The 27,764-nt window shown below is 45.4% G+C and overlaps 1 protein-coding gene across 9 annotated transcripts in view; it reads left to right on the top strand.

The window, feature by feature from the left end:
• Positions 1-27,764, top strand: part of LOC140428486 (receptor-type tyrosine-protein phosphatase T-like) — a 1,877,905-nt gene that overhangs the window by 1,707,041 nt on the left and 143,100 nt on the right. For all 9 annotated transcript variants that reach the window (XM_072515007.1, XM_072515008.1, XM_072515005.1 and 6 more), the window contains one exon: positions 27,063-27,150. In XM_072515007.1, coding sequence (XP_072371108.1) covers positions 27,063-27,150 — 88 coding nt within the window. The remainder of the gene's footprint in view (positions 1-27,062; positions 27,151-27,764) is intronic.

Below are 27,764 nucleotides of genomic sequence, written 5' to 3'. Positions count from 1 at the left end.
GCTCAGACTGCCATTGTTGCATACTGTGGTTTAAACGTATCCCTCTGGTGCTGCTTACAGGTTTTTGGCTGCTCACACTATGTAGTGCTCTCTGTGTCTTTTGAATGCTCAGGGAACCTCTTTTCATCTGGGAGCCCACCTAGGCCAGCCCTCTGGACACCTTCATACCCCAGCTGTATCATCAAGGGGATGGGCGTTGCCAAGCTCAATTAGTAGCCCACCACGTGTTGGCACTCCTCAGAACAGCTCCTCCACTTCTGAGGAAGCATGGGATCAGCAGAGCTCAACCCAACCAAAGGACACCTACACTGTAGCATTTGGAGACTTCCCTGGTTCTCTGCCCCTCTCAGGGCAGAGGCCTCACCAGTGGCCCCCGCCCCTCTAGCTCACAAGGTGTCTCCTCCTGGTGAGTCTGGCAGTGCTGACTGCCTCTGCCGCTACCACCCAGGTGCTGTACAGGAGGGCGATCCACCCTGGGGAAGAGGTGCCCCTCTTCTCCTCACTGACATGGAGCTGTTGGTCCACCTTGGACTTCCGAACTCAGGGGGCAGATTTTATCTGAGCCATCATCGTGGCTGCAGTGTGAGTGTGGTAAGTGGAGCACTTATCAACCTCTCCATCTGTCAGGCTTTTTGGTGCTAATTCCGGCCCCAGTGGTTACAACACCCGCTGGGACGGGAATTTCTCTCAATTCACGCAGCTCGCTGTTTTGTTACCTGAGTAGTAGGTAACATGTGCTACTCAATCCTTGTTTAGTGATGAGGTATTCTGAATCCTGATGAAGAATATTCGAACTCTTCCAGTAGGGACAAAAGGTTTATTGAGTAACTACAACAATATTTACATGAGTTCTTTACTTTAACTTTGATACTAGTGATAAGGTTAACAAGATCTAACTATAGTAACTATATGTAACTCCACTGGCCATCTAAACTAGTCTGCTGTCGCTTTGATCACAGTGCACCCAAGAGAGAGAGAGAGACCCAATGTGGCTGCCCTTTATACTCCTGTTGGTCCGGCCCTCTAGTGATCATGTGGTGCTACTGATTACATATTAACCCCTTGTGTACATGCACACATAGAGATCACTACATCCCCCTTTTTTCATGTTACATATTTTCTGTATGTTGTAAAGAAAATTGAACAAACATAATGGATGCAATTTGCAAAGGCATTACATAAAATCAATGAGTTAGTCTGAAAAAATGTTAATACATTTAGTCTCTTAAGATTTGTTTTGTTTGCGTGAAATAGGTAGACAAATGCTGCTATGTACAAGCTGTGATGATCTTGACGATTATACAAAGCCAATTAATATTTATGAGCCCAGTCTTAATAAAAAAAACATTTTTTTTGTGAGTCCATACTTTCTGAGTTTGTTCGGTCGAGTTGCTTTCTTCTTCTGTTATTGAAGTGGTGATGTAGATGTTGTTATTTCTTTGTGAACGTTGTCAGTGTTCCTGTGTTTAAGTAGGCAAGAAGGCATCAATGAGGTACTTGAATGGTCGAATCGCTTTGTTGTTGGATTTATGATTTTTTTTTTCTGTGCTTGTGGTATTGATTCGGTGTTACATCTTTGTTGTCTGACCTGGACTTTTTCCTGTGTTTGTGGTGTTGATTCTGTATGTCATCTTTGTTGTCTGACCTGGACTTTTTCTTGTGTTTGTGGTATTGATTCTGCATGTCATCTTTCTTGACAGCTGGTTTGCTTGTTTGTTGTGGAGCAAAAGTGAATTTGTGAGATTTGTTGCCATGCCATGGCATGTTTGTACTCTTGCCATTGTTTTGCAGTGTGCTGTGGCATTGTCCTTCATGTGCAGAGTTGTACCATGTTGTACAGGTCATTGTTTCATTGTTGTCGTTTCTGTCTTGGTCGTTTTCGTTCCTGTTGTTGTCGTTCTTGTTGTTGTTTTCGTCATGCTTGTTGCTTCTGTTTTTGTTGTTTTCGCTGTTGTTTTGTTGTTTTTCTCGTCGTGCTCATTGTTTCTGTTTTTGTTATGCTTCTTGTAGTTTTTGTTGTTGTGCTTGTAGTTTTTGATGTTGCTGTCGTTGTTCTTGTTTCTGCAGCACTTCGTGTTGTTGTTGTTGCTCTTGTTGTGCTGCATGTTGTTTTCGTTGTTGCTGTTGTGCTCAATGAGTGTTCTGTTTGGATGATGTGAGTCATTGTCACAGTTATTGGTGTCCGTGTCCTTTGTGATATTTGTTACATTGAGCGTTTCTTCTTGAGAATTGTGAGAATGATCTCATGTTGCATTGATGTTTGTGACATCAGTCATTTGTGGTGGATTTGATTCCTCTGCTTTGCTTCCTTGGTGTTTCTCTTCTAGAGTTATTTCTGGTTCATTTGAATCACCTTTGGTTTCTTGGTGCTCCTCTTCTGGAGTCAAAATCTTCATGATTTCTATTAACGTGGTCTCTCTGGACTCTTGGTGCTCCTCTTTTGGAGTCAAAATCTTCACAATTTCATTTGACGTGGTCTCTCTGGACTCATGAGTAACCGTTCTCTGATTATTGAGTGCTTCTGTGCAGACAAGCTGAGATATGTCAGTCTCGCTGTGATCCTGCACATCCTGTATGGGAATTGTGATTTCTTCGTCACTTGTCTCACATACAGTGGGTAGACATTCAGTGTCTTCTTGGTGGTTAAATGAGCTGGGTAGACTTTCATAGTCTTCTTCTGGTGGCTCAAATACGCTTGATAGGTCTTCATGGTCTTGTTCATGCATGGCGTTCGCTATGGAGTGTTTGCTTGATTCCATTTCTGAGTCTGTCACCGAGGTTGTCAGTGCCAAGATACCAAGCTGGTAGTTTCTGCGCCCGCGCGATCAGGCCGGAGGTGCTCTTTGGGCAGGGTGCAGGGGTGGGCCAGGCCCGGAGACCCTCCTATAGTGCATTTGGGCTAGGGGGAGGAGGTCAGGAATCGCTTTGGGGACCTCAGAGATCGGGACGCCATCCACTGTACAAAACGGGGCTGTGTGCGACCTTGTCTGCATGTGCCCCATAGAGGCCCCTCATACAATGCGAGTCGAGTTGAAGAGCAATGTGTTTCTCGGCACCACGAGCTCCGGGAAACACGCGGCTAAATTTGCTCGCTAGAGAATTTTGTTCCCATTTGGGTGAATTACGCCCCTCATCTCCCAAACGGAGAATCCTGCCCGTTTAATTTTTATGTGGGGAGAAAGTGTGATACATTGAAAGATTTGAACATTTTGTTATGTCGCCCTCTCTGTTGCCCTCTCTGTTGGGGAGGTATAAAATAAAGTTACTTTTAGAGGCTGACTGCAGTTGAGTCAGTGTTACTCAGTGCAACACACACATTAATGTTGTCAAATCCAGCAGCCAATTTGTATTCAACCAAATCCCACAAAAGGTAAATGACCGATGAATCAATGTTTGTAGTGCTAGTTAAATTAATAGATTACATCAATGTATTATTTATTTCACCAATACAGCAATAAGGTTGTTACACAATGAACTATTCAACCAAATAAAGATTCAGATGAAAAGTCTATTTCACTTTTTCCCCCAATTTAAGTCTTAGTTTTTGTAATGAGTATATATTTCTTGTTTTGTATTTTTGTCAGATATCCAAAGATTCAGTGAGTTTCTTAGCAGGAGCTGCGAGGTGAGGTTGGGATAATAAACTCCATGTTGTGTGGTCAAAATGTGCTAATTAACATTAACATAGATAGCAATGTAATATTCCCCCAAGTGTTGAGAGGACATGTTTTCTGTGTTTCGATAAAATGCAGGAACGTCTAACTAATAGAATTCTTTAATATGATGAGGTACTTCTATGATTAATGTGCACTAATTATGCTCTCATTTATTCTGACAAGCAAGCACATTTCTGTAATTGCCTTCTTCAGATCTTGTCAGCTAACGAAGAGGCCTTAAAATTAAATCAAGCCCATTAGTACTTCGACGTTGTTACAAGTTTACCCTCCTGCAGTCTAAAATACTGTGAGGTGACACAAATAACCTAAAACGCATGATATTAAAGTCAAAGCTAGACAAGCAGTTTCTGTCCGATACACTTTAATGATATTCCTGTATTTCTATTCCTTTGTAGTCTTGTCACTTACAAAGTAATGATATGAATCTCTGTGCAAAGAATACTGTAATATCTAATGGCCTGTTAGCATTGCAGTGTAGCATATATCTTGACACCTGTGTGGTGAAAGGGTCAGTTCAGGGTAGACATTTATATTACATTATACAATTTGTATTGGCAAAGGATTTTGTTGGATTGGATATTCAAGTCTGTCACCAGAGGAAGCTTACGCACTAATATGCTCTGAGACCAGTTGCTGTTATGAGACCCCCAGCAGTTAAATTGGTGATATTGTTCATTCCTTTGAGGCTACTGCTCTGCAATAGAACAATTTTTAATTTGTTTTTCACATGCATGGAAATATATGATGCAGGTCATGTGCAGTGGACTCCAGGCATTAGCTTGGAAATTACTATTGGTGGTACTAATGGCTGAATGTTTAATGACATGCTTCTGTACGCTATTTTAATAACTTTTTTTTAATAGCCCCCTTGCTCATCTCCAACCACCCTTTCCTCGCCAAAGTCCTTGAGCGTGTTATTGCCTCAAAAATCGGTGCCCAGCTTTCCCAGAACTCCAGACTTGAATCCATCCAATAGGATTTCCCTGCCACAGTTGGGACCATATAAGTGACAGTGACAAAGGTGGACTTAGGACCGTACAATTGTAGCATGCTTACAACCAAGAAGGCCACTCGGCCCATTGTATTTGTGCTGGCTCCCTGCAAGTGCAACTCATTAGTCCCATCTCCTGCTTTTTCCCAGCAGCGCTGCAATTCTTTTCGTTTCAGGTCATCGTCCACTTTGAGGTTGAAAGCCACGATTGAATCTACCGTGACCACACTCTCATGCTAGAGAAACATCAAACTTAGTGAACTGCAGCAGTTTTAGAAAATGGCTCACCAAAATATTCTCAGGGACAATTAAGGATGGGCAAAGAATGCCGGCCTTACTTGTAACATACACATCCCATGAAAGAAGGAAAAAAGGACAATGCCTCCCAAATTCTAACCACTCGCTGGGTAAAAACGGTTTCCCTCATGTCACCCCAGTTCTTCTGCCAATCATCTTAAATCGGTGTCTTCTTGTTCTCAATCCTTCCACCAATGGTAAAGGTGCCCACCTAATCTGTCCAGTCCCTGTATAATTTTGAACGCTCATCGAACAAATCTCTTTTCAACCTCCTCTTCACCAAGGAGAACCACCCCTGTTTCTCTAATCTATAAATGTGACTGAGGTCTCTCATTCCTGCTGTCATTCTTGTAAATCTTTTCTGCACCTTCTGCAATGCCTTCTCATGCTCCCTAAAGTGCACAGAATTGGGCACAATTGTAATTGAATACACACTTCCACCCCACTATGTGAAAGTGTTGGAAGGCAAAGAGAGGTGTCAGAAATTGGAGTCAGAACGTTCAGGGTGGAGAACCCATTGTCTCCCTGATACCCCTCAATTAGGTCCAAGGTCAGAAGAGTCAAGGACTGCCTTCCTGCCCAGAGACCAATTCATGCCCTTAAGACCACTTATCGGGACATCAAATTTGCAAAAAAAAGAGTCTTGTCTAGCTTCAGACATCTGCCAGTGAATAGGGAACAAGAGATTGTGACAGGAAAAAAAGACAATGGCTTTTATCTTCTCAATATGTATTTAAAGGAAATTGCCACCCATCCAGTACTGGGTGGCAGACAAGCAGTCATCATTTAGAGACAATGGAAGAGTTGAGAAAGGTGGAGTTGAGTCAGGGGTAGTTGTCATCAGCGTATGTATGGAAAATAACACAATTATTATGATCTCAGACCAGACGCCAACAATGGCTAGTATGCTGGACAGAAATCCCAATATTCTATTTGAATTTTGTAAGATTGTGAGGAAAGGATACCTTACTCCAAGAATGATTTCAAGAAAAATAGGGATATGGTATATTAAAACAAACTTTGTTACTAACAAAAAGTATTAAAATATATTTAACATCACACCAAAAAATAATAATCATAATCTTTATTAGTGTCAAAAGTAGGCTTACATTAACACTGCAATGAAGTTACTATGAAAATCCCCTAGTCACCGCACTCCGGCGCCTGTTTGGCTACACTGAGGGAGAATTCAGAATGTTCTTTCGGGACTTATGGGAAGGAACTGGAGTACCCGAAGGAAACCCACGCAGACACAGGGAGAATGTGCAGACTCCGCACAGTCAGCGGGCCAAGCCGGGAATCGAATGTGGGACCCTGGCGCTGTGAAGCAACAATGTTAACCATTGTGCTACCGCTATAGCTTACAGATAGTTTACCCTTTCAAGAATGCTAATCAATACAGTGAGTACAGTAACCCTTAACTGCTATCTTCATTCTCACTCAAACAACAAGAAAAAACATCTCAGCTCTCAATCCACTGATAAAGTAGTTCACCCTCAGTAATACCTGCTTTACCCAGATGTTCTTTGAGAAAGAAACATCTTCTGACACGGCCGTAAAGAAAAGACCTGAACCCTGTCAGAAACATGCTGAAACCCTGGCTATATTTCTTCAAAAGTTGCTTCAGCTTGTTTCAGCTCACCTTCTAATTACATTCTTCTGAGCTGCTTGGAAATAAACTGCTAACCTAGCTCAGACAAATCTTTTAACTTAAGTGAGGTGCATGACTTCTGCTCACATCTCCAACAAACACACGACTAAACACTGCTTTTCTGCAAAATGCCTGATACCTTGGCTCCTCCCTGTAATAGCATCATTTTCCAAGCTGAAATCTAATTAATTCCACAGGGAAGCCCCCCCCCCCCTAATCCCCAAAAAACTGCATTAGGCCAAGCTTTTTACGATGCTTTAATTGCACCCTTGGTTCCCAGCCTTTCAAACCAGGATTCTTTAAAACATTACTTTAGCAGTTAAACACTAACCCAGGTTTTTAACCCTTACTCTTTTTTATTCTTTTATGGGATGTGGAGTCCCTGGTTAGGCCAGCATTTATTGCCCATTCCTGGTTGCCCTTCAGAAGGTGGTGGTGAGTAGTCTTCTTGAACCGCTGTAACCCTAAGCTGTAGGTACACCCCCGGTGCTGTTAAGGAGGGAGTGCCAGGATGTTGCCCCAGCCACAGTGAAGGAACTACGATATATTTCCAAGTCAGGTTGGTGAGTGACTTGGAGGGGAACCTCCAGGTGGTGGGGTTCCCAGGTATCTGCTGCTCTTGTCCTTCTAGATGGTAGTGGTCATGTGTTTGGAAGGTGCTATCGGAGGTGATGTGTTGGGTAAGCTGGGTCTGCGAGGACTGCATTTACTGTAGCCGAGAGAGAGACAGGCTTCCAACACTTGAAGAAATGCGACTCTATTTTATTAAACTCTTAACTATTAAACATGCTTGAACTGTGGGTTGACACTGCTGAGTTGACTGGAGACCTGAGGCTAACCTGACCAGACTATCTTACTACCACATGGTGGATGTTCTAGTTGTGCTCACAGGCTCTGACTGTCTCAGAGGCTGCATCCCAAGAGAGCGGGAAAACTAGTGCCCCCTGGTTATATAGTGGCCGTGTCCTGTCTGGTGATTGGCTGCTGTGTTCTGTATGTTCATTGGTCATCCTTTGTGTCACTCACTGTCTGTCTGTGCACCATCACATACTTGTGTGTATATTATGACAGGAGGAACCTTGGTGAGTTACTGCAGTGCATCTTGTAAATGGTACACACGTCTGCCAATGTTCGACGGTGCTGGAGGGATGGAATGTTTGTGGAAATGGGAGCAATAAAGCGGGCTGCTTTGTCCTAGATGGTGTTGGGCTTCTTGAGTGCTGTTGGAGCTGCACTCATGCAGACAAATGGAGAGTATTCCATTACACTAACTTGTAGATGGTGGACAGGCTTTGGGGGGTCAGGGGGTGAGTTACTCGCCGTAGGATTCCTAACCTTTGACCTACCGTGATAGCCACAGTATTAATGTGGCTAGTCCAGTTCAGTTTCTGATCAATGGTAACCCCCAGGATGTTGATTGTGGTGGATTCAGCGATAGTAATGGTTAGAGCCTCTCTTGTGGGAGATGGTCATTGCCTGGCACTTTGGTGGTGCGAATATAGCTTGCCACTTGTCAGCCCAAGCCTGGATATTATCCAGGTCGTGCTGCATTTGGACATGGACTGCCGCATTAAATGAGGAGTCGCTGAACATTGTGCAGTCAACCGCAAACAACTCTACGTCTGACCTTATGATGGAAGGGAGGTCATTGATGAAGCAACTGAAGATGGTTGGGCCTAGGACTACCCTGAGGAACACCTATAGTTATTTATTTATTTAAATTTTTTTTTTTACATTTAGAATACCCAATTTATTTTTTCCAATTAAGGGGCAATTTAGCGTGGTCAATCTACCAAGCCTGCACATCTTTGGGTTGTGGGGGCAAAACCCACGCAAACAGGGAGAGCATGTGCAAACTCCACATGGACAGTGACCCAGAGCCGGGATTGAACCTGGGACCTCGGCGCCGTGTGACAGCAGTGCTACTCACTGTGCCACCGTGCTGCCCGGAACTCCTATAGTGATGTCCTGGAGCTGTGGTGATTCACCTCCAACCACCACAACCATCTTCCTTTGTGCTAGTTATGACTCCAACCAATGGAGCGTTTTCCCCCTGATTCCCATTGACTCCAATTTAGTTAGGGCTCCGTGATGCCACACTCGGTCAAATGCTGCCTGGATGTCAAGGGCAGTCACTCTCACCTCACCTGTGGCATTCAGCTCTTTTGTCCATGTTTGAACCAAGGTTGTAATGAGGTCAGGAGCTGAGTGACCCTGGTGGAACCCAAACTGAGCATTCGTGAGCAGGTTATTGGTGAGTAAATGCCACTTGAAAGCACTGTTGATAACTCCTTCCATCACTTTGCTAATGATTAAGAGTAAACTGATAAGGCGGTAATTGGCTAGGTTGGATTTGTCCTGTTTCTTGTCTGTTTTATTGAGGGGTTAGATGATGATGGTAGAGTTGAAGAGAAGTAACACAGTACTTGAAGAGAGAAACCATTAACAATATGGCCAACACGGAGTCAAAAAAAGAAGTTTGGAGGGAATAGGTTCGAAGCAGGAGGTGGGTTTCATGGACAAGATCAGCTCAGAGTGGGCAGAAGGAGAGTTAGGAGAGAAACTAGAGAAAGATGCAAGTTCATGACGAATTCAGGGGGGAAACTTAGAGGAATTTGTCCCAGTGGGTGAGGAGAAGGAACACACAAGCCTGTTTCACAGAATAGCACAATAGACCCCAAAAATATTTTAAAGTAACACAATCTCTCATCAGTCTAAGGAGCACTCTAATGGTGGGAACATAAAATTGTGCGGTATTGAAATTAAAGGGGAAATTAACGGAGAGTGTCATGAGGTGGTTAAAAACTCAACGCTTCAGCAAACACCAAAACCTACTTTCAGCTATCTCCAAAGCTGAAGGTGCAGGGGACTAAGACATGGGAAAAGGGAAAGGGAAAGGAAATCCATTGTGCAGGAATGTGCCTGGAGACATGTGATGGAGCAGGTGAATTAAGGTGGAAGTAGTGCTGCATAAGATGCTCATAAAGAGGATTGTCCTCTGCATCCCAGAACAGCACCATCCCCATTGGTCAGTATGCAGTATGCCTGCAGCCAGATGCAGACACATTTTAGGCTTAATCCACCATTAATATCACGAATGCTGCATGGTAGCTCTAGGTCTCCTTGCAACAGATGGCACAGTTCTATTTTTGCATCTCTTTGTTGATGTACATCACAGAAAATATATCTTCCCTTAGTTTATGTCATGTAAGTATGCTATGAACTTCACATTAGATTTGTGACAGCTTGGAAGATGCAATCAGGCATCACTGTATTTTGACCACCCTGGCATAGCTCCTCTCATACAGTGCCACTTTTTGTATGCAATGGTGTATTTGTGGGTGGGCAGACAGTATCTTTCACATACCTCAGCCTGACGTCCATCCTTCAAAACATGCTCAGTAGAGGGTTGTCACTGGAAATCCCATTGCTGGTAGTATTGATGATAGGGGAACAAATAATTTGGGCACAATTCAGGAAACCTGCTGCACCCGGCACCGATGCGGGCACAATGGGCCAAAAGTGCGCGAGCCCCAAATCACACACCCCGCCAGGCCGATCGCGAGTCACCAGAGTCGCACCGCACAGCACGATCTGGACCTCGCGTAACGGCTCATTTAAATACAGGACACTGGATTCATCTGCCATCCCGGGATTCACCGACCGTCACTAAGAGACGTTGCCAGGGTGCCGTTTAGTACTAGTCCGCAGAAACATGGACCAGTCGTGATGGCACCTGGGGGGGTCCTCCAGGCAATTGAAGACCCCCAGGTGGTCAGGGGCAGGGCAGGGTAGTACCCTTGCACTCCTCCTGGTCGCTCGGCACCCTGGCAGTGCCACCAGGACACCCCTGCAGTGCCACACTGGCACTGCCAAGGTGCCAAGTCAGCGCTGCAGGGGTCAGGCTTAGGGGAATGGGAGGCTTGCCAAGTAAGGGGGCGGTGAGGGAGTTCCCCAGGGCCTCCCCAAGGTTAGCGGGGTGAGGAGTTGGTCAAAAAAGCAGTGGGGGCCCTGAAAGGGTTGTGGGGAAGATTGGAGCTGCCAGACAAAATGGTGCTCCGATCTGGGCCAAGGAACCTTTTCTGCTTGCGAGTGATGTACAATCAATTCATTACAAGACGATGAGAACGAGTGAACATAGACTTTATTATCCAAGAACTTGCCTGCCTGTGACTGTTGTAACAATGAGCATCACCCACAGGCGGCAGGTCTATATACCGCCCCCGAGGGGGCAGAGCCAGAGGCGGAGCCCACCACGGTTCCAGTACAATACATGGAAGGAGATCATATTACCATTCCCTGGCCATAGGCCATAGTACTATACAGACAGCTTATATTATGGTGAATACATTCAACACATTCACCCCCTGTTAAAAATGAAGTCCAGCGGGGGTGATGTGGGGTCATCGTACGTTCAGTCTGTCTGGAGGCCGGATTGTTCTTTTGGACCTCCTCAGCTCTGGCGGTGCGGCGGGTATGGGCATTGTAGTTGTTGACTCCAAGAGCGTGTTGTCTGGAGCTTCGGTCCGGCATGTTGGCGACGGTTGAGGGGTGGTGGTAGGCAAGGGGGGTAGTGGATGGCAGCAGTGTAGGCGCGGGACAGCACAGGAGCCCCAGACGGGCATTAGGGTTTCGGAGGGTGGCGGTAGGCAGTGGAGGGGGACGCGTTGACATGGGAACCAGCGGGCGCCAGGTCCTGGAGGGAGACCGTATCTTGCTGTCCGTCTTGGTGCATGACGTAGGCATATTGGGGGTTGGCGTGCAGCAGCTGGACCCTCTCGACCAGGGGGTCAGTCTTATGGCTCCTCGTATGCTTCCGGAGAAGGACGGGTCCCGGAGTTGTCAGCCAGGATGGAAGCGAGACCCCGGAGATGGACTTCCTAGGGAAGACAAACAAACGGTCGTGAGGGGTCTCGTTCGTGGTTGTGCAGAGGAGCGATCTATTGGAGTGGAGCACATTGGGGAGGACCTCTAGACCAAAAGGCAAGAAGAACGGCCTTCCATACTGTTGCGTTCTCCCTCTCAACCTGCCCGTTTCCCTGCGGGTTGTAGCTCGTAGTCCTGCTCGAGGCGATGCCCTTACTGAGCAGGTACTGATGCAGCTCATCGCTCATGAAAGAGGTGCCCCGGTCACTGTGGACGTAGGCAGGGAAACCGCACAGGGTGAAAATGCTGTGCAGTGCCTTTATAACAGTGGTCGAGGTCATGTCGGGACATGGGATAGCGAAGGGGAAGCGGGAGTACTCGTCAATGATGGTCAGGAAGTATACATTGCGGTTGGTGGAAGGGAGGGGCCATTTGAAGTCGATACTGAGGCGCTCAAAGGGCCGGGAGGCCTTTACCAGGTGGGTCTTGTCTGGCCGGTCGAAGTGCGGTTTGCACTCCGCGCAGATCTGGCAGTCACTGGTCATGTCCCTGACCTCCTCGGTGGAGTAGGGCAGATTGCGGGCCTTAATAAAGTGGATAAGCCGAGTGACCCCCGGGTGACAGAGATCATTGTGGATAGCCCGAAATCGGTCATCTTGCACGCTGACGCATGTGCCGCGGGATAGGGCATCTGAGGGTTCATTGAGTTCCCCAGGACGATACTTGATATCGTAAGTATAGGTGGAGAGTTTGATCCTCCACCTCAAGATTTTGTCGTTTTTAATTTTGCCCTGTTGTACGTTGTTGAACATAAAGGCTACCGACCGTTGGTCAGTGACGAGGGTAAACCTCCTACCGGCTAGGTGTGGCCTCCAATGCCACACAGCTTCCACAATGGCTTGCACTTCCTTCTCGACAGAGTGTGTTGAATCTCGAAGGCGTGGAGGGTTCGAGAAAAGAAGGCTACTGGCCTGCCCGCCTGGTTGAGGGTGGCAGCCAGGGCAACGTCTGACGCATCGTTCTCTACCTGGAAGGGGACGGACTCGTCCACCGCTTGCATCGCGGCCTTAGTGATATCAGCCTTGATGCAACTGAAGGCCGAGCGGGCCTCAGCCGTCAGGGGGAATATAGTGGCTTTGATAAGTGGACAGGCTTTGTCTGCATAGCTGGGGACCCACTGGCCATAATAGGAGAATAGCACCAGGCAGTGTTTGAGGGCCTTGAGGCTGTGGGGAAGGGGAAGTTCCATGAGGGGGTGCATGCGGGCGGGGCCGGGCCCGAGCACCCCGTTTTCCATGACATAGCCGAGGATGGCTAGCCGGGTTGTGCGGAAAAAGCACTTCTCCTTGTTATATGTGAGGTTGAGGGATTGGGCGGTTTGGAGGAACCTCTGAAGGTTGGCGTCGTGGTCCTGCTGATCATGGCCGCAGATGGTAACATTGTCCAAGTACAGGTATGTAGCCCGCAGCCCGTACTGGTCCACCATTCAGTCCATCGTTCTCTGGAAGACCGAGACCCTATTAGTGACGCCGAAAGGGACCCTGAGGAAGTGGAAGAGTCGTCCGGCTGCTTCAAAAGCAGTGTAGTGGCGATCTTCCGGGCGGATCGGGAGCTGGTGGTAGGCAGACTTCAGATCTACCGTGGAGAACACCCGGTACTGTGCGATCAGGTTAACCATCTCCGCTATGCGGGGGAGTGGGGAGGCATCAAGTTGCGTGAACCGGTTTATGGTCTGGCTGTAGTCCACAACCATCTGATTCTTTTCCCCGGTCCTGACAACCACCACTTGTGCTCTCCAGGAGCTGTTGCTAGCCTCGATGACCCCCTCCCTCAAGAGTCGCTGGACCTCCGACTTGATAAAAATCATGTCTTGTGCACTGTACCGCCTGCTCCTGGTGGCAACGGGCTTATAGCCGGGGGTGAGATTCGCAAAGAGCGAAGTGGGGGTGACCTTAAGGGTCGCGAGGCTACATACAGTGAGAGGGGGTGAGGGTCCGCCGAACTTTAGGGTCAGGCTTCGATGACTTTATTCGAAATCGAGTCCAAGCAGTAGGGGGGCGCAGAGGTGAGGGAGGATATACAGTTTAAAATGGGCGTACTCAGCGCCCTGTATCGCGAGGATCGCAACACCGTACCCCCGGATCTGTACTAAATGGGATCCGGAGGCAAGGGAGATTGTCTGGGACGCGGGGTAGATGTGGAGGGAGCAGCGCCTTACCGTGTCGGGATGGACGAAGCTCTCTGTGCTCCCGGAGTCGAAAAGACAGGGGGTCTCGCGCCCATTGACCCAGACGGCCATCATCGAGTTCTTCAGATGTTTTGGCCGCGACTGGTCGAGGGTGACTGCGCCGAGCTTCTGTGTGATCTGAGGTATCGGGGTCACAAGGTGGCGGCCCCCACGAGTCGCAGTGTCGGGCTGAGTTGAAGATGGTGACCAAGATGGCTGCCCCCATAGGTCGCACGTGTGAGGCTGAGTTAAAGATGGTGCCCCCCACGAGCTGCACAAGGTGGATGACGCGTCTAAAGGGGGCGGTACCGGCAGGCACGCAGCCACATTGTGAGGTCTGTGGGCCTGTGAGTTCATGGATCGGGCCTGGTAAGCTTTTGACTTTGGGGCTTTGGATCGGGCCAGACAGACTCTGGCAAAATGTCCCTTTTTGCCGCAGTCGCTACATGTCGCAGTGTGGGCTGGGCAACACTGCCGGGGTGTTGGCCCTGACCGCAGAAGTAGCAAGACGGTCCCCCGGGCTGAACGGGCAGCCACACGGCCCAGGCCTTGGACGTAGTCGGGTCTGGTGAAGGCCGCGTCTGTGGTGCCCACGAGGGGTTCGCTGGGTCTGCCGGGAATGCGCTGAGGCTCTGGTAGGCCACCTCTAACGAGGTGGCTAGTTTTACCATGTCCTGTTGATCAGTGGCCCCGTTTTCAGCAGTCGCTGCCGGACGTAGTTAGACCGGAGCCCAGCCACGTAGATGTCCCGGATCATCAGCTTCATGTGCTCAATGGCCTTCACATCCCTGTAGTTGCAGTTGCGGGCAAGTAGTGTCAGGTTCTCTAGATGCTCGTCCAGCGATTCCCCGGCGCGTTGACGGCGGATAGTGAGAAGGTGCCGCGCGAACACTTCGCTCACGGGCTTCACAAACTGTTTCTTTAGAATCGCGATCCCCGCTTTGTACGTGACTGCGTCCTCAATCATACCCGAGATTCAGTGGCTCACCCGGGCGTGGAGTACGCGCAATGTGAGGGCGTCGGAGGGAGACATTTCAGAGAAGTCGAGGTAGGCCTCAAAACGGCAGAGCCAGTGGGAGAAGATTTACTTAGCTTCTGCTGCTCATGCGTCAAGTTCCAGTTTATCAGGCTTCAGAGCGGCTTCCATAGTGATGTCTTTGGATAATAAATTGATGTACCATCAATTCACTACAAGAAGATGAGAACAAGTGAACATAGGTTTTATTATCCAAGAACTTGCCTGCCTGTGACTGCTGTAACAATGAGTTATATTGTTTCTATATCTATATCTATATACCGCCCCGGAGGGGGCGGAGCCAGAGGCGGAGCCCACCAGGGTTCCAGTACAATACATGTAAGGAGATCATATTACCATTCCCTGGCCATAGGCCACAGTACTATACAGACAACTTATATTATGGTGAATACATTCACCACAGCGAGCTTCAGCTTTATGTGCTCTTAAGTGTGGTCCCGGTGGAGAGAATCTCCACAGGGCCAAAAATAATGGCAAAGTACCATTGGATTGTGTCATGTTCTGTAGACTTGCCGATATGAATGATGAACAACAGAACATCTAGTTTAAATAATTTACTGTGAAACAACTGTGTGGCACAGATAACTTCAATAAATAAATAACAAACTACTAACACTAACTAACTATTATAGAGCTACTGCAAAATACGTCTATCCACCAACCCGACTTACTCCTAACTTCCTCAAGGCACAGAGCCACATGATGGACTTACACTGCCATACTGCCACCTGCTGGTCAGAGGTTGTGTATAATATTATATACAGAATTGCTTTATGCATATCATCACAGATTGTGGGAAGTTTCACAGCACTGCAGCCACTGAGAAACACCCCTCTAAAAGCGACGCTCAGCAGACTTTAACTTCAGTCCGCTAAATCGCGCCCTTTATCTCAATGGATAGAAGTGTCATCTAAACCTAATTATAACTAGGAGGAAAAAAGGAAAAACGGTTGAGAAATAGACAAAATATATTTACATTTATATTTATGTTCCCTTTCTGTACTTGCAGGATATGGGTTATCACAGAACATTACACTAATTTAATATGGCCATCCTATACTTAAAGCCCTTGCATACCAGAATGGCAGAAACTGCATTCATGATTGAAGCTCTGTAAAGTAATATGAAGTGTCCACCTGTTGTTGCTACTGTGGGATATAAACTCATCAAATTGACAGCAGTTCCAGAATTCCATGCCTTTGTTCGGCCTGACTGCCAAATTATTGCTGCCGCATGGAAAGTCAGTGCCAGAAAATCTAGGATTGACTTGATTTAATTTCCAGCTTCAAATCGCCAGAACAGTCAGACCAAATGGACTGAACTTCATAGAATCTCTACTGTGCAGGTGGCCGTTTGGCCCATTGGTGCTGTACCGATCGTCCAAAAGAGCACCTTAACCTAGGCCCACTACCCCGCTCTATCCCCATAAACCCACCTAACCTGCATTTCTTTGGACTGTGGGAGGAAACTGGAGCACCCAGGAGAACCCCACGCAGGCATGGGGAGAACGTGCAAACTCCACACAGACAGGCACGCGAGGCCGGAATTGAACCAGGGTCCCTGGTGCTGTGAGGCAGCAGTGCTAACCACCGTGCCACCCACGTTCATTGTTACCTGTGTTGAGTGGGGTGCAATGCGGCCCATGAAACAGGGATTTGCAAGTGTCTGCCATTATTTGTTATCTGCTAACTTGGATGGAAGTTCATCATTATGCTAATCAGGGACCCAAAAAAGGGATTACTCAGAGTATCTTTTGATAACAAAAGACTTGATTATGTTACAATGAGATTTATGTGTCATGAACAAATTAAAAGAGTGTGAGATGCCGCCAGAGTATATAGCAAAAGTAGTTCCATTACATCAATAAATGTACAGATTTGAACAAAACAATTAAAATGGAATTTTAAATTACCATTGACAGATATAGCAATCTTTTAGATAGTTTTCCTTTTTATGAGTTTATATCTGTCATACTTCAGCAGAATAGAACACACTACTTTGCACCTGAAGGGATGCTTTCAATGCAAGTCTTTTGTTGTCATAGTGATAATCCTGAACGTTTGAGTATTCTTTCTTTTAACATGCATTATTACAGCTAGCTCAATCAATTCAATTCTCATTAAGGTCACTTATTCAACAAATGCTGTCCAGTACATTGGAAAAGCTTTGTTGAATTAAACTGAGGGTTAAAGGTAAGACTCCACGGGCGAGATTATCTGGCCTCCCCGCGGCGTGTTTCTCGTTGGCGGGAGGTGGCCCGCCTTTGGATGGCAACAGGATCTTCTGGTCCAGCCGCTGACAATGGGATTTCCCATTGAATCCGCCCCCCACGCCGCTGGGAAACCTGTGGCGGGGTAGTGCCGTCGGTGGGACTGGGAGATCCCGTGGTATGAACAGCCAGATGACCTCGCCCCATATTTTTTACTCCGGCGATGAAGTGCATTTGAATCTGTTGGAAGGCAGAGAAGGCTGGAACCTGCCCCCCCGCCCCCCCCCCCGCCGCCCCGCCCCCAGTACCCAACTCTGGCCTTTGAACTTGAATGGTATTCGCATCAGGTTATTTTTTTCCATGAAATGCTAACCTTCCTTGCTTTATATTCACAGGATTTTCTGTTTTTGATACAAAGTTCCAGCATTGTTACTTTTCTTTCAAACATAAATGCAGCAATCTGTACTCCCAGCCATGCTCAAAGGGAATGCGAGTCAGAAATTGGGCCACAACAGTGTTACACTAAAATTCCAAACCACACTGACTTGAAACAGGATCACAGGATGTACCTATTCATCTCTATTGCCTCACGCCTGTCAAGCTGATGATGTTGAAATACCCTTATCTCCGATGCTCAGGTAGTGGTGTACTTTGCTACGGACAATACCTACTGCCTCAAGTTCAATCTTGCCAGAAATTCAAATGGCCTGGTGAAAGGCCGTGCACACAAAGGATAGCCCCATCTCACTTAATCTCTCACTTGAGTTTGTTCAATTTGGTTCAAAATGGAGCAGGGTGTTCATCTTTCTCAAAGCCTGGAGTACAGCTCTGTGAGGTAATTTCAATGACTTGAAAATCATGAGACATATGCGCACTGAATATGTATCCCCATCACACACAGCTCTATACCAGGAGCTAATTTGTAATATAGTATATGGCAGGATTTCCACCCCACCCACCCTTGTATTTTCTTGCAGTTGGGTTGGGGGGGGGGGGGGGTTGGAGCTGCTGGTCGCCACTGGCAGGGCGTTTTGTGTGGCTCCCCCGTCCCGTCACAGGGGCTCGTACTGAAGCAAGACCACAAGATCCCGCCAGCAGGAAATGCCGGTAAATCCTGCCCGATGGATTTACTGGGTTTCCAGTTTGTCTTACACTTGGGTTGATGAATTCACTCCCATTTAATACATTGAAGTTGTCAGCTATGACAGGATTTTGCCACTGTGGAGCATATGTTCAGTATTTCACCAGAGGAATATAACTTTCTGTTTCAAACAGTCTGATATAACATCAGAGCTTGCACTGGACAGATTAGATAGTCCAAAGCCACTATATTTGTAATGAATTGTGTCACACATCTTTGCAGAAACTGATCACCAAGCTTTAGCACAAAGCAGGATCAGTTCAAAAATAGAACTTGCTGCTGTAGAACGGCAGAATACTGGCAAAAAGCTTGATGAAGCCGGGGAGTGAATCCTTCGTGTTGAAAATGCAACTTCCTCAGATGAGGCCTGCTTACAATCCTTGGAAAAGCAGCGACATGGTATGTCAGAATTCCTGGATGATCTAGAAAATCAAGGTCGGAGGAAAATTGTCCAGGTTGTCAGTTTACCACAAGGATCTGAGGGTAAGTTCCCAGTTAAATCCTTTGAGAGCTGGGTACCACGTTTTCTTAATCTGGATACGAAAGCTGGGCATGTTAAATTGGAAAGAGCATATCGTATCCTGTCTTTAGGCCTCAGGACAATCAACATTCCCGGCCTGTAATTATGCATTTTCATAACTTCGGAAATCACCCAAGAGCATTGGAAGCAACTCGACGTATTGGAGCCTTGCTCGAGGATGGAGCAAAGCTCTCATTCTTCCAAGATTTCTTGGCGGCGATACAACAAAGGCAGAAGGCCTTTGATGAAGCTAGAAAACGGCTGAAGGCTATCGGAGTGCAATATGCCCTGCTACATCCTGTTACACTGAGGGTGATATCCGACAACTCTGTAAGACGTTCGAGAATCCGGCTAAGGTCATGGCCTTTGTGAGCTCCGTGGAACAGAATGATTTGAGTAACAATCTGCAATTCATTGTAAATTTTGGGCTCTATCTCTCATCTTTATAATTACTTCCTGATTCGGTGTTATTTATCATGCTGATAGGGATGATTTAGTAATTGTACCCTACAACAAGAGTTTTATCTTTACGAATGTCAGGGGCTTCCATTTATCTTGAATGGAAAACGTCCTTCAGCTTGTTCCTTCTAGTTAAGGTGTGCACTGTGCAGGTTGTATGGTATTAAGGCTGTGTAATAGATATCCATCTTCTCTTCTTATCCATATCTTTCTAATGGTAGTATTTGCATTGTGGTCTGCTTTGCTTTAATCATGATGAATATGAGTAGTGCCACTGCTGGCCAGTGGGCAAGTGGCTTAAGTCTTAATGGAAGGGGTTAGAATGCAGAAAGGGCCGTCAGCACTCATCCTTATTGTGTTATATCTTACCTCCTCTTTTTTGAAGGGAAAGATTTGTTGGTGTAATTTTTTTTTAAATTTAGTGTACCCAATTCATTTTTTCCAATTAAGGGGCAATTTAGCGTGGCCAATCCACCTACCCTGCACATCTTTTGGGGTCATGGGGGCGAAACCCACGCGAACATGGGGAGAATGTGCACGCGGACAATGACCCAGAGCCAGGATCGAACCTGGGACCTCAGCGCCGTGAGGCAGCTGTGCTAACCACTGCACCACCGTGCTGCCCCTTCGTTGTGTAATGATGGAAAGTCTGTAGGTATAATCCTACTGGTCCTTACATTTGGTAAGGAATACCCCCTTCGAACTCACAACTTTGTGTATTTTTTGTATTTTTTTTATTTTGGTGTTAAAGGATCATTAACTGGTGCCTGCAAAGGTACAGACATGTCTCATATCCTTTTAAAATATGTCAATGGCGTTCCTGGTATAATTGGAGATGGGGGAAGTATGTTTTGGTGCATGCCTGATCAAGGTGCGAAAATCTCCGGCTTGTAGGCATTTTTTCTTTTTGGACCAATATCCTATTTTCTCTTTGGTTGAATAAGCAATGGCAGTTGGTACTTTGGAACTTAGCTCCTGGAATGTACAGGGGTACATCATTCTATTCAAAGGAAAACATTGGAAAGGTAGAAGTTGACATAGCTTTATTGCAAGGAACTCATTTAGATGACGAGGACCACCTAAAATTGAAGAGGGACTGGGTGGAGAAGGTATTTGTTGCCTCATTCTCAAGCTGAGAGGTTGCAATGTTAGTCAATAAAAATGTACCTTTTAGAATGGAGAACTGTGTGAAGGATAAGGGGATTGTCACGGGCTATTGCGAGGGGAAAATATCTCACGAATGAATGTCTATGGTCCCCAAAATTATTCACCTGATTTGTTCCTAAAATCTTCATGGACTTTGCTGAATCAAAGCTCATTTATAGGTTGGGATTTCAACTATTTTCTTAACTCTTGATGGACAAACTCCCAGTAACTAGGAATCTCCCCACCCAGCAGGCAAAGGCTTTCCCATCAGTTTGCGAGGAGGTAGGGCACTTAGATATGTGGAAAACACAGCTTCTTTCTCTCCTCTCCAACAATGGCATACTAAGGTTGACTATTTTTTCATGCCAAAAACAAACCTACTCTCAGTGAATTCCTGCTGCATAGGTAGCACTGTGATTTCTGATCACGGCTAGATCCTGGGGATTTGATACGTTGTGATCAGAGATACTTTATCTCATGCTTTAAGGCTGAATTTTATCTCTTCTACTCATCAGTTCCCTCTCTGATGTAAGCCCCTCAATCCTGTGGGAAACTTGCAAGGCTTATGGTAGGGGTTTGGTCATTTCGTATATGGCCAACAAAAAGTGTAAAATGCTAGTATCAGTTGGAGGTGAAATTGGCTGAAACAGAGAGGGAGTATGAGAGGGATCCTAGCCGTTCGTGCTGAAAGAGATGAATGCCAAACAAAAGCCATATGAGTTTGGAAACAAGCCCAGTGGACACCTGGCTTTTCTTACTGGGAAGGGGACACACTCTAGGGCTATTCCCTCTGTGCTGGACTCCCAAGGTTTCATTAAGGCAGAGGATATCAACAAGGAATTTTAAAACTTGAATGCCAATTTATATAAAACCGACGAGTCTGGGGTTGCAGTGACACATTGAGGTTTTTTTCTCCTCCTTTAAACTCCCAACCATTTCTAAGGACCAAATTTGATCCTGAATGCTCCCATCTCTAGTGGGAAGGTGGCTCTTGCCCTGAGGGAGCTTCAATCTGTTAACATCCCAGGGCCTGATGGTTTCAGATGTGAATTTTATAAGGAATTTAAAGACCTGCTGACAAATCCATTGATTGGTATGTATAACCATTCATTTGAGGCAGATCTGCTGCCTCAGTCACTTCATGAAGGCGGGTAAAAATCCTGAAGAGAATGCTTTTGACCGGGTGGAATGGAATTATTTATTTGATATGCTGCAGAGGTTCGGGCTGGAAGGGGAGTTTGTTAAGTAGAAACAAGTGCTTTATACAAGTCCACTGGGGGTAGTACTTACAGAGGTTACAGATCTGACAATATTAGTTTCCAGCCAGGGACGAGGCAGGTTTACCCATTATCCCTGCTGTTGTTAGTAATAACTATTGAGCCCATAGTGGAGGCAATTAGACATGATCCTTTGGTAATTGGGTTATTCAGTGGAGGAAAGCAAAATAAATTACTCTTATGCGGGTAGTGTGTTGCTGTTTGTATTTAAGCCGGACGTTTCTGTCCTTTCTATTGTTGATGTGGTGGGTAGATTTAGCCTTTTCCCAGGTTATAAAATCATTTGTACGGTGGAAACATCCCCCCCTTACTTACACCTATCAAGTGGGACATACATTGTTGGTCCTCCTTACCGATATCATGGCTAGGTAGGATAGCATTGATTCAGGTGAATACGCTGTCTTGATGATTATATTCTTTGCAGATGCTGCCATTCTTGCTTTCTGCCAAAGTCCTAAAGGAAATTAATGTGGTGCCGAGTTCTTTAATGTAAAAAGAAATTTCGCCTAAAATTAGCCAAATTGCAGCTTCCCACTTCAAAGTGCAATAAGGAGTCCCAACACCTGGCGGTCCCGTGATTGATGATGACCACACCCATCCCCTTGATTATACTACTGATACATCAGGGTTTCCAGGTGGGCAGGGTAGATGGATATCTACATGATCAGGTGACATCAGAGCATGTCCCTGATAATAGCAGCAGTCAACAGTTTAAAGTGTCACGACACCCTGGGCTAATATGCGGTCAATTCCACCCCATTTGACCTGGAGTCTGAGCACATGTGAAATTAGATTTTATTTAAAATACCTGAGATCCATGGTTGAGCACAATAAACTACAGTCACCAGGTTTGTAACTTTACAACACAAGTAGCCTTATATTATGAACAGGATTATAATTAAACGGACAGAAAATGTAACTATCTATTACCCCTTTCTAAACCCCTCCTTCCTAACTCGCCCCACTTTCTTCACACACACACACACACACACACACACACACACAGGCAAACAACACAGAGGGGAAAGGGATGTGGAAAGGGAAAGAAAATACAAATTAAAAATAAAAGTATAAGGAGGGGTGGAGCATTACGGGGTGGGGGGCGGGGGGTGGGGGGTTGATTCGGGCCTCCAGACCGTTGATCGCCTTCAAATGAATGCATATGAGCCGTTTGCATGTTCCCGCCAGCGGGAAGCCCGCTTTGGCCAGCGGAGCGGGACCGGATGGGTTTGCTGCCCAAGTCGATGCAGGATTTTCCGCCCAATCGGGATTCCCAATCTTCGTGGTCAGGACCGGAGAATCCCGCCCAATGTGTTTGGCCCTGTGTCAAAATTTACTCCTACTGGTCTGGTGTACTTAAAAGTGCTTGAGAAAATGTCCGGTCAATATTAGAATTTAATCCTTTGTTCGTAATTCTGGGGCTCCCAGATAGAAAGATAATTGAAGCTAATGAAAAAAGGTTGCATAATATCCAAAAATTTTCAGCACTCTGCTCCTGGATTAGCGAAAAAGTGCGGAATCGGCATAGAATTATCATGGAATGTATCCTCCAATCCAAATCGGATGCATTTCTAAAAGTATGGGGCCCCCAGCTCAAATAAATACGTTCTGCAATGTCTGACTTGCTCCTGCAAGATTCTCCATAAGCTATGTAACACTGCCGTTAACATGCTGTGTGTGAGGGTGTGGACCATTTTGCCATGTTTTTATTGTCATGTTTATTTCCCCCATTCTCTCGCTTGTCCTTTTTCTGTATAATTAGAAGCGACGGGCATAATAATTAGGCTGAACCATCTATATTGCTATCCTGTCTTTTCCTGTATTCATATATGGTGAAATATTCATGCTATACTGTACCAGTTTTGAGGGTTTGTTTTGTTAATTGTAAAAATGCAAAAACTCTAATTAAAATACATTTTCACAAAAATAGAATTTCCTTCACGTTCCAGAACTACATCCATCCCAAATACATCCAGACTGTTGCCAGGATATATGGGACAGGAAGCAATCATGCTTTAACGTCACTACCTCTATAGTCAAACTTTACAATCGCACATAAATTGTGTGGATACCTGGCAGCTGAGAGATCTTTCCCAACTTGATACTCTGCCAAAGCTCTACAACCGTGTTCTCAGGGGTTGGAATTTTTCAGTCTAATTGAATCCAAGTTAAGACACTTGGATAAACACATTATCACACTCATTGATAAACATACAGAGTTCATGTCATCAATACCTGCTCCGCAACAGATTGAAGCTCCAATCCATCAAAGAGAATTATCTTTGGAGTTTGCAATTCTGTGTCATCTATCACCCGATAGACAAATTTATCTGTTCTAAGCATTTGTATTCCACAGAGTGAACTGAGAATGAAACAATCCTGAGTACACTTCTGATCTTTCATTCCTTGTATTAGAATTGGTTTAAATCCCTTTGACTTTCTGATGAAATGACATTGTCGTGTTCCTTGTAGCTGACTGCTGAAATACAGTGAAACACTAAATGAGTTCCAATTTACCAGTATTCCATTACCCTTATTCTAAATGTGATCTTTTTATCATAAAGGCTAAGGGTTGAGGGCAAAAGGGAGAGAGAGATGGAGGGACTAAAGGCAGTTTCGCTAAAGCCAATTTTGAGGGGAATTTTAGGAAATGGGAGACAGGGGGAAATCATAGAATTTTTAGAAATGGATCAGGTTTTCCAGAAGCCAGCTTTCAGACATTGGAGAACCGAGAAATATAAAACTCCTCAATATTCCTCACAATTTTACAAACCATTAAATCTGTTCCTCTCAGAAAGCAATCATCCGATAAGTAACACTTCATAAATATTGCCTTTTTTAAATATTCCATTTACATGGGTCTTAACGTGTATCTCTGTCTCTGGACATTACAGCATGCTCGTCTTCTTTATTATTATCATCCAAATAGGGACAGTATCTCATGGTGTACCCATTTCAACCTCAAAAGCATCCGTGACTATCAGCGCCTTAAATATTGTGTATTTTTGTGACTAGAATAACAAAAGTGAAAGTTATTGTAAGTAGGCACTGCAAACAGCTCATGTCCAAAATAACATTGTCCTTTGTTTGTTGAAGGTAATTAATCCTTAGGCATGATAAAAATGACAAATGGGTCTCTTATTCTGCAAAAGCTGAAAAAAAGAAATATGGCTGGTGACGGGGTTCTCAGGTCCGGCCGGCAGCGCACTCCTGCCAATGGGTTTCCTGGCGGCGTGGGGTGGTTTTAATGGTAATTCCCATTGACAGCAGCAGGAGCAGAGCATCCCACCACCTGCGACCGCCATGCCGCCTCCTGCCGTCGAGAAACACGAGGATGGGAGGCCGGAGAATCCCACCCTATATTAATTTGATACTAAAGTTATTTATTATCAATAAAGCCTCTTATTACAAGAATAAAAGCCCTGTTACAAACAAATAAAGCCAGCATCACATAACCTTAGAAGAGGAAATTTAGATTAATCACGTCAGAAATGAACCTACTGACAACGTCTAGAAATGACCATGTCGAAGTCAGAAAAGGACATTTAAGTATAATTGAGCAAATAAGCACCCACATGCCCTTCCCCAGTGTTAACCTGCCATTGTGGTAGTGCCCAATGGTAATTTGCATCAATGTATCCTTGACCCCAATGTAAGAGGTCAATAAGAATATTTTGGGTTTAGGAAATTAACCTCAACCCAGCCTCCATCCATTTCTCTAGCTAAATTATATCCATCAAGATGCTGATACACCTCATCTCACTGGATACTCTAACCTACAATAAATGGACCATAACTTCCAGGCTCCCCTATGAGGTATTTGGAGGGTACCCCAATAATGTGCTGGGGAATTCCTCTTGGAAGTTCCCACATATGGGCTAATTTCCCCTGGACTATTGCGCTGGGCTGGAAACCATTTGACAAAGTGAGTTAAATCACTAACTTCAGATATTTCACACAGTTTTACCCTCATAGATACTCGGAAAGAGTTAGAAGGAAAAAATAAATTCTAACTTAAAATAGCTATTTTAAAAACCCACTCCGAGCCCTGGAAGGGACACCGCCCACAACCCCGACCTCCCCCCCCATACACACACACACACTCCCCCCTCCACACACACGCCCCCCGACCAAGCACCACCCCCTGATTCTGACTCCCCCCATCTGATTTGAGCCGACACCACCGCCCCCGTCCGTCAATGTCTAAACCCTTACCCCCACAGTCCAATCACTTGCCTTTGAAATTCACCTACCCCCTTTCAATAGTCCCTTTAAACTCATCTGCTTTATGGCAGCTAGTGCCATAAAAAGTGTGGGGGGGGGGGCTCCTTCTTTGTGCTCCATTGACACCATGCTGAGGGATCCCTGAAGCTGCTCCCTGTTCCTGTCTCACCCAGCCTGAGTGAAGAAAGCCAGCCGAGACAGCAGAAATTCCAGCGAAGGCAAGTCCCTACGGAGTGGCAATCTGCCAGTGATTGCTACTGGGAGAAAGTCACTGACCTATTTTGCATTCCAAAAGCGGGTGAAGTAATGACTCTCGAGGCATCCAAGTGCACTCCCATTGGCTCTACCCCTGATAATAGTTCCCGTCCATGCAGCAGAAGGTTTGCAAATCCTACCTCCCGCCTCTTTATGATTGGAGCTCAGCAGAATCCCAAAGGAATTTGCTGCACATACTTTTCAGGTTGAGAGTTGCAGAGATGTGGAATAGGCTTCCAGTGGCTTGGATATTGTGAAAGATTAAAGTAGAATTGGATGAGTATTTAAGTGAGCTATTGAAGGATATTAGGTTTGACAAGTGGTCCGGTGGATTCCAGGGTCCATCCTGGCCTTTCCTACGTTTGTGTACTGATATCCGTAGTTTAATTTCAGGATAATAGAATAATATTTGACTTGAGCTAGATTCTCACAAATGTAAAAAATATAAAATGCTACCATGTCAAATATAATTCTGAAAAATTGTTAGATGTGTATCTAAGGTCTCTGATGAAACGCAACTTTGGTTCCTGTCGAATGTTAATTTGTGGATAAAAGCAAATTACTGCGGATGCTGCAATCTGAAATGAATGAGAAAACGCTGGAAAATCTCAGCAGGTCTGGCAGCATCTCTAGGGAGTGAAAAGAGCTAACGTTTCGAGTCCGATGACTCTTTGTCAAAGCTCTGACAAAGAGTCAGCGGACTCGAAACGTTACCTCTTTTCTCTCCCCACAGATGCTGCCAGACCTGCTGAGATTTTCCAACATTTTCTCTTTCGAATGTTAATTTGTATTCATTCCAGTTGTACATTTTCCAGCTTTGTTACATCCAGAATTTAATTGGTGCTTCACGCATAAGTCCACATTCACTTTCCTATCGGAACTGTTTGTTGCGGACTTCACAGAGATGTTGTCAATAGTCTACTGTTGATAAGCTACAGAAACCAAACATTTTCCTGTGAAACTATTTTTTGCCAGGGCCTTTTTTTAAAGTGTTACGAAAGCTTTGGCACCCTCTGTATTCAATGCAAACTACAGTTTATTTATCAAAAGCAACCTTCCAAACAACCGCCGTTCCTTGCTTTTCAGGGTTTGCCAGAAGGACAGTCAGCAGCTTGGGACACTGCCAAGAAGGAGGAAAACCGTTCAAAGAATCGATATGGAAATATCATCGCTTGTAAGTGGAAGCTGCTTTGAATGGATACATTTCATAAATATCCAGTCTATAACACTGCTTACCTGCGGAGTTCTTCCTGATAACAAATGATAAGCAATGAAACTAAAACATGCTCCATTTACAAAGTATTTCTAATTGTTAGTCTGCCTGGTTTAAGCTACCAGACTCCAGAAGAGAAACCAGAAGAGTTCATATTGGTCCATATTGGTCCATACAGAGAGAAAATGGTAATAATAATGCTTATAAATCAATGCTGTAAACACAGTGGGGTAGATCTCCCTTGGTGGGCAGCCAGCAGGCAGAGCACAACTGTTGGGCATACAATTGTATCAGCATTTGGCAGAAAATGAACACCTTGGTGCAGCTTGCTGGCTCTTTCTGCTACTATTTTTATGATTTCCGTTGATGTTACCACTTGACGAGAAGGTCCCGGAATGGAAACTTGGCTCAAATGACCGTAACTTTTACTTTTTATTTTAGAAAACATGGATGAGCAGAGTCACAGGACTGCCAATTAGCTTATAACAACTGGATTTAAAAACAAATTACCGTGAAACTATAATACTTACTCCTTCACCCCGCCTACAAGTTCACAAATGTACGCCGGTTTTAAG

The sequence above is a fragment of the Scyliorhinus torazame genome, chromosome 8, assembly GCF_047496885.1.
Source record: "Scyliorhinus torazame isolate Kashiwa2021f chromosome 8, sScyTor2.1, whole genome shotgun sequence".
Classification (NCBI taxonomy): Eukaryota; Metazoa; Chordata; class Chondrichthyes; order Carcharhiniformes; family Scyliorhinidae; genus Scyliorhinus; species Scyliorhinus torazame.
This window is presented reverse-complemented; position numbering and strand designations above follow the sequence as displayed.